Genomic DNA, 11461 nt, shown 5'->3' on the forward strand with positions numbered 1-11461 from the left:
TTGTTTGACAGTAAGTTAATTCATTTTATTTCTCAGTTAACTTGCAAGGAATCCCCACAAGGCAACTTGGGGGTTTTAACAGCAGATGTAGAATGCCTTAGCAGGGATGGGCCCTTGATGGCCAAAACCCTTCAAAGTATTTAAGCTTGCAAAAAATTTTATTCTGCATTAATCTCATAATTGTTTTAGTACTTTTCTGAAAGCCTTTGTAAACTACTTATAACATAGCTGGTGGGGAAGAAATTATAAAATGTGTTTTATTTATTTATTTTTTAAAAAGATTTTATTTATTTATTTGATGCAGAGAGAGATCACAAGTAGGCAAAGAGGCAGGAAGAGAAATTGGGGGAAGCAGGCTCCCTGCCAAGCAGAGAACCCGATGCGGGGCTCGATCCCAAGATCCTGAGACCATGACCTGAGCCGAAGGCAGAGGCTTAACCCACTGAGCCACCCAGGTGCCCCAAAGTGTGTTTTATTTATTTTGGTAAATATTAATTGCTCTTCAAAATTATTTCTTTTTATGTGAGATAATGAAAGTAATATGAACTCATGGTACAAGCCTGAAACAATATAGAAAAGTATAGAAGAGAAAACACTCTCGCTCCTACTTAATAACCCATGGCAAAGAGTTATATCCTTGTCCCTCAGGGAAAATTCGGCCCAGAGTCAAGTTTGCATGCAGTTAAGGATTGGGGTTTCAGAGAATGAATGTAACATGCCATTCTCTGCACTAGATCTCAATCTTGAGAAATAGAAAGTATTGAGGAGCCAATATTGGCTTTATTATTTTAAGGCTGGATTGGAGAACACTGCTTGGACCTGAGGTGGGCAGGGATTCCTAGGTCTTTCCTTGGTCTGGCCATGGGCCAGCAGCTGGACAGCTAGACAGGAATAGGCAAGGGCTGGGGCTGCCCAGGGAGGATTAGCACAGGAGGAGGCAGTGGGCAGGCAGATACAGGCAGGCTCTGGGAGAGGACAAGAGAAAAGGAAACCATTTAGGCGTTAACCCTGCTGCCTGGGGAAATGAGAACAGAAACACTGTATGCTGCCAGATTGATTCACGTCTCCTGCTCAGAGAAGACCGAGAGAAGGGGGAGAAGCTGACTGCAGTGAGTTTTCCCTGGGAGGTTGAAAATCTCTATTTTCTGAATCACTGCAGGGAGGGGAAGAGAAGCAGGAAGGGCTCCTGTGATATAAAGCAATTCAAATAAGTGAGATGTTCTTGTTTGGTTTTTGACTATTGTTGTTCCAGATCTTGCTGGAATCTTCATGGATTCGCCTGGTGCAGTATACGCTCAGTTTGGGTTTAATCTCTTCCAAAAGCTGAATAAAATACAAGATGGCAACATCTTCTTTTCCCCTGTGGGCATTTCAGCTGCCATTGGCATGCTCGTCCTGGAGGCTCGAGAAGCTGCCGCGGTCCAGTTACAGAAGGTAGGGAGGCTCTCGCTGCTGTCCCACACGGGCTGGTCTCTGGGGGCAGCCAGCCAGCATTACTTTGAAATGGGGTCGGGAAACCTAGAATGCATATGAAGACACAGAGCAATTTCAGATCTCTCAGGAAAGTCCTCCTCCTTCTCCAAATACTGCCATGCCATCTGCTCCCTGGTGCTTGAAATTCCTTTGAGTGGGAATTGATGTGGCCTTGTCCAAAGTCATTAACCTCATAATTAAATATAGAGTGTGAAGAACAGAACCTACTAGAAGAAGTTACATAATCCCCACTGGGCTATAAATGACACATCAAAGATCAATACATGAATGGCCAAACCATTGTAGGCAAGATCAATGGGCAGTTGAGACCTTTGCATGATTTTGCAAAGGAGAGAAATATGACCTGTTTACCACTGACATTTCTTTAACATTTTACTAATGCCATGTGAGGGTTTCTCTGTTCTGACCACAACCAGACTATTTTCTGTCCCTTCCAGATGCTTTTCTCTGAAAAAGATGCAGAGAGCTCAAGAGTCAAAACCGAAGAAAAAATGGTGAGGAGACAGGTGTTGCAATCTTCAGGATGGCTGCTTCGTTGATGTGGGCTCCCTGGGAAAATGTGTAGGAGAGCTAACAGTTTATACTTATTTTTAAGCAATTACAAACACTGCAGTCAAGTGGGGTTGCTAGTATTTTACAATAATACACCCTTAATATTAAGAGGAGACTTTTCAAAAAAGATTTACTTATTTAGAGAGGGGGAGAGAGAGCACGAACTGGGGAAGAGGCAGAGGGAGAGGGAGAGAAAGAGCCCCCTATGTGAGGCATGCTCTCAGGATTCTGAGATCATGACCCGAGCTGAAACCAAGGGTCAGATGCTCAACCGACTGAGCCACCCACGCGCCTTGAGGAGACTTTAAAGTACCTTGACCACTCTGATGTTAAGTGATCATAGACTGCAAAGTCCCTGTGGCAGTGTGAATGGGTTTAAGAGTTAAACAGATTTGAGTTCAAATTCTGACCCAGTGACTTAATAGCCATGCTACCTTGGGCAAGTTATTTTCTTTGAGCCTCCATGATGTGTCCAGTGGAGTGTCTGGAACATAGTGGTGAGTCGCCCAGTAATGATGACGGTGATAATAGACAATGATATTACTACTTCCTTTTTTATTTTAAGCCCCCTTGTTGATATTCTATTTTAAAAATATATTAGCACAGGACCACTGACTTCTCAGCATCTCTTCCAGCTCTAGGGATGTAGTATTCCTTACCTAAAGGATAATCTACTTAAGTGTGGGGGATTTCATTGGTCAGGGCTGGCATCTGGAGATGGTTAGAGCTCTCAGGAGGGGCACATCTGCCTGACAGTAGTCATAGCTCAGTCCCAGACGCTCATAAAATCATAGCTCCAATCACCCAGCAATATGAGCTGTTCATTTCACAGTCCCACATGGCCAGGTTGTCTGGTTGACTCAGTGGCATAGGTGGAGAGTCAGGCTTCCTCACAAAATTTGTGCAACAGAATTGGGTCACACAGCTACTCCACTGTCCACTCAATCAAGAAATACAGTTGTTTTCCGAGCCTTCTCCCTCTCAAGTATAGTAGCCTGTACAGAATCTTTATGGGAATTAGAAAAACAAACACCCCGTTGGATAGGTGCCCACTTCTGGCTTGGTGATGGGGCTGAGGGTTGAATTCCAGCTTTGTGCAGGGCACAAACTGTATGGCTCTGCATAGCAGCTCTGTCCATTCCTCAGGACTTTTCTGTGAGCCACAGAGGTACAAAAAAAGAATAGAATTACTGACTGAAAGGATATTAGGACTGGGCCCTGTCTTGGAGGCCATCCACTCTAATCTCCTTTCTTAATAGATGAGAAAACAGATGAGTAGAATGAGCTTCCCAAAGATATACCAGATGTACATTTGATTATATTACATGAGTTCAGAGTATTCTGAACTTTGCTTTTAAAAACTGAATTTCAAGATCTTAGTAGGAGATCTTGATGATTTTAAGATTTGTTGAAGGAAAACTGCTTTACTACTCACACTTCTGACACCAAATGTGGGTTTTTTTCTCCTCACATTAAACAATTGTGATATTCACTACCGGCAGTCAGAGCAGACCCCAAACATTAAGGGCTCCATTCCATGAGACTTGCCCTACTTCAGATGCCAGTTGCAAACAAGTGAGTTCCCAGATTACCCACACTTCTCTCCAACGTGGCTATAAATCACAGGATCCCATTACCCCCTACTTAGGTTTGATAATTTGCTATAATGGCCCACAGAACTCAGGGAAACACTAGTTTACTGTAAAGGATACAAATGAACAGGCAGATGAAGAGTTATATAGGATTAGGTCTCAAATTGTCCCAAGAGCAAGAGTTTCTATCCCTGCAGACTTTGGAGTTATCACCCCCCACCCCCGCACTTGACTGTTAAACACTGTAGTTCAGGGTTTTTAATGAAAGCTTTATCATATAGGCATCATCAATTATTAGCTCTGTCTCTAGCCCTTCTCCTTTTCCTGGAAGATGGGAGATGGGCCTGAAATTCTAAGCTTGTAATTATGGTTTGGTCTTTTCTGGTGACCAGCTCTCCCCCCTCCCCCACCCTTGAAGCTGTTCAGGATCCTACCAAGAGTTGTTTTATTAGAACAAAAGATGCTCCTATACCAGGAAATTCCAAGGGATTTAGGAGTTCTATGTCAGGAACGGGGATCAAAGAGCAAATATTAAAAACAAAAGATGCGCCATGTACCCCTATTACTCAGCAATTACAAGGCTTAAAAATTCTGTTAGGAATTGGAGAAAGAGACCAAATATACTTTTTTTTTTAATGTAACAGATGTAAAATATTTTGTTAATTTTTATATATTATTTTTGTTGAAATATTATATAATACTTATATATTAATATATAATTATGTATTATAGTTACATTGAAATGATGTTTAGATAGGTTTGGTTGGATAAAATAATAATATTAAATTTGATTCCATCTGTTTCTTTTTACTTTTAAGAATGTAGTTATGGAAAATCTAATATTATATATGTGGTTCACATTTGTGCCTTGCATTGTATTTCTATGGGACAGTAATCATCTATAGTATATACCTGGAAGGTAGGGTTTATGTGTGTTTGACTTCATTAAACATTAAGAAATTGTTTGCCAATGGGATTATACCAATATCTATTCCACTTAGCCATGTGCATTGGCCAATCTCATACAATTGTACAGAGAGAGTGGGACCTGACCTCACTGGCTTTGAAATCACCAGTCATTGATATTCATGTACAGTTGACCCTTGAATAACATGGGGTTGAATGGCACAGGTCCACTTAGATGAGAATTTCCTTTGGATAAATGTAACACAGTACTATAAATGTATTTCCTTTTCCTTAAGATTTCCTTAATAACATTTTCTTTTCTTAAGCTTACTTTATTGTAAGAATACAGCACATTATACATATACATGTATACATATACATATGTACATATACATATATATATATATATACATTATCTGTATGTATGTATACATAATGTATATTTTGTTTTGATTTTGAAGATTGGCAAGATTGACAAGACAGAAGAAATAAATCACCAATTCCAAGAGTTTTTGGATGAGATAGGCAAACCCACTAGTGATTATGAACTAAAAATAACCAACAAGCTATTTGGAGAAAAGACATACCTCTTCCTTCAAGTAAGTTTTGTTGTGTCCACCACATCTGTGAGTGGTATTCATGAATGGCCAATGGCCCTTTTAGGACTGTGGGTCCTGAAGACATACTGCCTAAGCTGATGGCCTGGTTTAGCCCATATCACTGAGTGTGTTCCCCTGCCTGTTCTCCAGACATCCAGACCCTTTGGGAGTTTCTTTTTAATTCTGGCAGACTAATTCTGAGTTTTGCCTTAACCCTATTGCACCTGCAAAAAACATGTATGGAAGTACTCAAAGTGATTTGCCCAGGTCCCAAATTCCCTGCTAACAATATTAGTCATCTTAATGTAGAAACACATTTATTTAGATATGTAGGAAATATATAGATTGAATTTTCAACCTTTGTATTCTTTCTCTGTTCCTCCTTAAGAAATACTTAGATTACGTGGAAAAATATTACCATGCCTCTCTGGAACCTGTTGATTTTGTAAATGCAGCAGATGAAACTCGAAAGAAGATTAACTCCTGGGTTGAAAGCCAAACAAATGGTAGAGTATGGATTGGTCATTGAACATAAAACACTTCTTGAGTACCTGCTCTGAGAGAAGACCTGAACTTGACACTGCATGTGGGGCCAGGCTGTACAAGATTTGGGGAGGTGAAGACTTGAGATACATTTTTCAGAGCTAGAAGGGCAGCACTGGGCTCGAGGAATGGGAAAAGACCCTACAGATGGTGGAATGGTCTCAGCAAATGGGAGGGAGCTGAGGGGCACCAGAGAGGGACCAAACAAAGCCAACTTCTTGGAAACACATAGTAGAGAATGATTTGCACGAGGTTGTGATCATGGTATCTTTGGGGCTCCTGAAACTGGACTCTTGTCTCTGTTGGGCTCACATCTTTTCCTTTATATCAGATCCTTCCTTTCTGAGTCTGGGTCCGTAAGTGGAAATGTCACAGGGTTTTTCCTTTCTCTTTGTCAAGTGAGAAACTTTCAGTCTCTTCCCATCAAGTCTTGCCTTTTACTACCTGTAGCTGGGGCTGCCCAGGCTTCATCCCCACTTGAGCGTTATGCAGTGGTGATAACAACTTTCAGCCTCATCCACAGCAGAGAGCTTGACAGAGCCTTCACTTCTTCCTCCCTCTTTATCCCCAGGCATGAGGCAAATGCTTAAGAAATACCAGATAGGACTATTAATACGGAAATACACCGTAGGGAGCAAGAGCTGATACTTTAGTGTTAGAGTTTCAGAATACATTTTTAAAAAATTCCAGTTATTGGGGCGCCTGGGTGGCTCAGTGGGTTAAAGCCTCTGCTTTCGGCTCAGGTCATGATCCCAGGGTTCTGGGATCGAGCCCCGCATCGGGCTCTCTGCTCCGCGGAGAGCCTGCTTCCTCCTCTCTCTCTGACTGTCTCCCTGCCTACTTGTGATTTCTGTCTGTCAAATAAATAAATAAAATCTAAAAAAAAAATTCCAGTTATTAGGAAGACATCATTATTTCACAGTCCATTTTTGGGTCTTTATACTTAGTCCAAAAAAATGAAATAAAATTTGAAAGAGCAGGAAAAAAGAGGGCCTATCAAATGGTTGATCGAAGGCAGTATTTAGTGTGGAATAGGCTAATCCCAGGGAAAAAAACATTAGCACCTTTTCCAATAATAGAACAAATCTCTAAGTTTTGGGTGGTAACTATATCAAATGGGTAAAAATAATAACAGGCAACGCTTACTGAATGCTTCTTAAGAGCTCGATAAGTGCTTTACACATATTAAGTCATTTATTCCTTGCAATAACTCTATGAGGCAGGTTTTATTCCTGTTTTACAGATTTGGAAACTGAGGCACAGCGAGCTTAAATAACTTGTCTGAGATTCCTCAACCTGTAAGAGGCAAAACTGGATGCTAACAGAGGCAATCTGATCCCAGAGCTTGAACTCTTAACCATCACACCTCAATTTATCCAATGGGATAAATAGGAGATGGGCAAAGTGAGAACCTCCCTACGATTCTGCCAGCAAACCTGTTGTCGGCAAGGCCTTCAGGTGCTGACCTGGCTGAGTTTTTAATGATGAGTCAAGTCCATCTGCATCTTATCTGCCATGCATAACGCTTGTGATTTGAAGATGGGCCAATTTTTTTTGTTGTTGTTCATTTGCAGAAAAAATCAAGGACCTGTTTCCAGATGGTTCTCTAAACAGCTTCACCAAGCTGGTGCTGGTGAACATAGTTTATTTTAAAGGGCAATGGGACAGGGAGTTTAAGAAAGAAAATACCAAGGAGGAGGAATTTTGGCTGAATAAGGTATGGTCCTTCATTTATTTATGTGTTGTGTTTATACATGGAATGTAAAATCTAAAGTCATATTTGAGCAAATGTGGTAGATAGCAAAGGTGACTCTGAGCTAATTATTTTGCTGAGATAACTCGGTCATCTTATGCTTCTTTTGACATGGCATGTTCTGTTACTTTGTTGCAGAGTACAAGCAAATCTGTGCTAATGATGACACAGTGCCATTCTTTTAGCTTCACTTTCCTGGAGGACTTACAAGCCCAAATCCTGGGGATTCCATATAAAAACAACGACTTAAGCATGTTTGTGTTGCTGCCCAATGACATCGATGGTCTGGATAAGGTAAAAACCTTGTGTCTCCCCAATCTTACTTTCATTTCCTGAAGCTTTGAATCCCAAAGCTAGTTTCTGGGTAAGCCTGGAAACAGGACTTCTGATAGGGAGCTGGCGTTTGGCAGTGCCAAGCAGAAAATATCTCTATAGATAGATGTTTATAAGGAGCATTAGATGGTATCAGGTTTATTGGAAGCAACCAGTACTAAAATACTTGGGGATGAGCTAAAATGAACAGTTAAGGTCATATGGGAATTCTAAAGATCAGCCACCTTTCTGAGAAATGGTGATCTCTATGCACCTTTTTCCTAGAAAAGTTGCATTTGCACATACAGCAAAGTTTGCATCCTGTTCAGCAGGCTATTAGACCTCCTGAATTTCTGTCTTGGGCCATTAATTTCTTTTTAAAGATTTTTTTTTGGAGAAGTTTTAGGTTTACAGCAAAGTCAAGAGAAAGGTACAGAGATTTCCCACGTATCCCCTGACCCTACACATACATAGCTTCCCTCATCATCAACATCACTTATCAGAATGGTAATTTTTTTTTAACCAAGGATGAACCTACATCAACACATAATCATCATCCCAAATCCATAAGACCTTTAATCTTGAACTCCTTGATTTAGTTTTTTGATTTAAACTTAGATTAAGATATCACTTAGAATGGGTCCAGTACATGGAGACACTCAATAAATGATAGACACTCTATTATTATAATACTAGATGCCGTTCTGCTGCTGTGAAACATCTTTAGTAGCATTATACGTTGGAAAAATTTGGGACAGCAAAATGGCAATATGTATGAAAGCTTTAAGACTATTTATACTCTGACCCCAAAAATCCCAGTTGTGGGGATTGCCTTAGAGAAATAATTTGAAAGAAAAAAATTGCCATCCTAACTGAAATCAGTAATTTCTACCTTAAATACACTAGGATACCTAGTTTGAAATTTATCATCATCATCATTATCATCGTTATTTTGGGATCCACAGTATCTATCAGATTCTATCATGCTGGATACATACTAGAAGACTGTAAAGTGAATGGATGAATATTTGACAAAATTTATGAGCTTGATGGACTTATTATCTACCAGTTTGAAGATATTCAGGAGAGATACAGGCTTGTGAAAAGTTTACATTTAAACAAACAACATGGACATTCAAAGAGATTGCAACTATGTAAAAATATGATATATAAATTATTTTAATTATAACATTTTAGTTATATATAATTCATACAAATATACAACTTAATATAATAAACTATATCATATATTTGCAAAAGACTACAGGGGAACAGTAAAAAATGAAATATATATTAGACTGATAGAATAAGAATTCATTTCTCATCTTTAAAAAATTCATTTAATACTATCGAGTTCTCACATATACACAGATAATTTATTTATTTTTAAAAGATTTTATTTATTTATTTGTCAGAGAGAGAGAGAGTGAGCACAGGCAGACAGAGTGGCAGGCAGAGACAGAGAGAGAAGAAGGCTCCCTGGCGAGCAAGGAGCCCGATGTGGGACTCGATCCTAGGACGCTGGGATCATGACCTGAGCCAAAGGCAGCCACTTAACCAACCAAACCACCCAGGCGTCCCTCACATAAACACAGATAATTTAAATAAAGAAGTATAAGACAAGTGCCTGCTATATATAGACAAGAGTCTAGTGAAATAAAAACTTTATTATTAAAATTAATAATTTCTAACTGATACAAATCAGTGTTGCAGTGTTTCAACTTTGTATTGATAACATAGCACCTTCCCCTCCCCATTTTTCTTAATAGATTATAGATCAAATAACTCCAGAAAAATTAATAGAGTGGACAAGCCCAGGGCATATGGAAGAAAGGAATGTGATATTGCACTTGCCCCGGTTTGAAGTGGAGGATGGTTATGATCTGGAGGCTGTCTTGGCAGCCGTGGGGATGGGGGAAGACTTCAGCGTGTGCAGAGCTGACTATCCTGGGATGTCCTTACACTCTAAGCTGCACGCGCAGAAGTTCCTACACAGGTCCTTCGTGGTGGTAACTGAGGAAGGCACTGAGTCTTCGGCAGCCACCGGTGTGGGCTTTGCTCTCACCTCAGTGCCAGGTTGTGAACATTTTCATTGCAATCACCCTTTCCTGTTCTTCATCAAGCACCAGGAATCCAACAGCATCCTCTTCTTTGGTAGATTTTCTTCTCCTTAGGATAGTCATTGCTTTGGCAGAACACCAGTGGTGGAGTATTATTGAGACTGTGGAAATAGCCCAGCCTTCCAAAAAAAAAAAAAATTGCTTTACTTGCTTGCATTCCAATCTTACCATCAAAATCAGTGATTTGTTGACTGTAATAGGGTGTGTTGTGTTTATAATTGTCCTTAAAAGTGAAATGTCTTTCTGTTTGTGCTATGTATCAAGTGAGTTAAATCAAGGCTCATTAGTGATTTCCGGTTGATTTCTTCTGAAAGTAAATCAACCTCTTGTAGTTTCGTGCACGGATGGTGAGATACAGACTCTTCAATAAAGACTATAGACTAATGTTTCTGGGAGTCATTCTAGTTCTAATCATGTGACATAATACACAAATAAAACAATAATTTACTCAATTCATGTGTTACTCTTTTCTTTCTCAGCAGATAGTGTGGCCAACTGCACAGAATTTAGAAGCACATTAGCAAAACATAAATTAAAGCTTAAAGCTAGAACAAAATAAAACTGCGTATCAGACAAAGAGGATTCCCATATTTTCACCCTCTCTTCTATGGAGAGTATCTTATCTGTTGTCAGTTGTGGAAGCATTTTGATATTGTGAAACAAATGTGATTTTGAGAAGATAAATATGGTAGCTGATCACTATTTGTACCTGTCACTTTTTAAAGTGATAGTAAATATTTGGAATGATGTTTAGAAGAGTGGTTTCTTTCCTTTTTGCCCACTTACATATTTCTGGTTATTTTGCAAGGGGGCTGTGGGCACCACCCAAGAGTATTTTCTTGATGATGCTGTTTGAGATGCTCTCAGTCTATTGCCAATGCTCTTTATTGTGGGTCTGTCTACTTTTTTCAGTTTTTAACAAGATCCCATCACTGACTTATTTTTTAACAGTTCTAGTGACCTATAATTTATCTACTGTAAATTGTAAATTCAGAAATCAGTGATTTGTCTTAAATTTCTATAGATGTATGTTTATAAAAAAAATTTAAAAATAAAAAAATAAAAAAAAAGTTGAAAAAAGTTTCTACAGTTGTGTATCTATCACCACCATTCAGTTTTGGAACACTTACATCATCCTAAAAAGTTTTTCTTATGCCTATTCCTACCCCCAGTCCCAGGAAACTACTGATTTGTTTTCTGTCTTTATAAAATTTTCTATGACATTTCATATAAATGGAATAATAAAATATGTAGTTTTTTGCACCTGGCTTCTTTCACTTGACATAATGTTTTCAAGGATCATTCAAGTTAGAGCATGAATAAATACTTCACTCTTTTGATGGCTGAGCATATTCTATAACATGGATATTTCAGATTAAAATAAATCAGTTGAATGAATGAATGAATTATTCACTCATCAACTGATCAACATTTATATCATTTCTACTTTCTTGGGTATTATGAATAATGCTGCTATGAGCATTTTGTTTACAAGTTTTGTGTGGACATATATTTCCATTTCTCTTAGGTATATACCAAGGAATGGGATTGCTGGGTCATATGGTATCTTTATGTTTGTCATTTTGAGGA

The 11461-nt window shown here is 39.0% G+C and overlaps 1 protein-coding gene across 3 annotated transcripts; it reads left to right on the forward strand.

The window, feature by feature from the left end:
- Window positions 1-1269: 1269 nt before the first annotated feature.
- On the forward strand, window positions 1270-9925 carry SERPINB13 (serpin family B member 13). 3 transcript variants are annotated; one of them, XM_046025775.1, is made up of 7 exons: window positions 1270-1434; window positions 1932-2000; window positions 5015-5143; window positions 5532-5649; window positions 7261-7403; window positions 7578-7733; window positions 9521-9925. In XM_046025775.1, exons 1-7 carry the CDS (start codon window positions 1270-1272, stop codon window positions 9923-9925), a joined length of 1185 nt encoding a protein of 394 aa, XP_045881731.1. The 3 variants fall into 3 exon arrangements, with proteins under 3 accessions (XP_045881731.1, XP_045881732.1, XP_045881733.1); XM_046025776.1 differs by having other exon boundaries at window positions 5024-5143; XM_046025777.1 differs by having other exon boundaries at window positions 1932-1988.
- Window positions 9926-11461: the final 1536 nt, after the last annotated feature.

This window comes from Meles meles, chromosome 12 (assembly GCF_922984935.1).
Source record: "Meles meles chromosome 12, mMelMel3.1 paternal haplotype, whole genome shotgun sequence".
NCBI classification, from domain to species: Eukaryota; Metazoa; Chordata; class Mammalia; order Carnivora; family Mustelidae; genus Meles; species Meles meles.

What these genes read in the sequence shown, in the direction of transcription:
- SERPINB13 (XM_046025775.1), top strand. Translation starts at nt 1,270, where the DNA reads ATGGATTCGCCTGGTGCAGTATACGCTCAGTTTGGGTTTAATCTCTTC. An exon ending in AAAAAATGGTGAGGAGACAG is followed by an intron (nt 2,001 to 5,014) that starts GTGTTGCAATCT and finishes AAGATTGGCAAG; the next exon opens with ATTGACAAGACAGAAGAAAT. An exon ending in GGTTGAAAGCCAAACAAATG is followed by an intron (nt 5,650 to 7,260) that starts GTAGAGTATGGA and finishes GTTCATTTGCAG; the next exon opens with AAAAAATCAAGGACCTGTTT.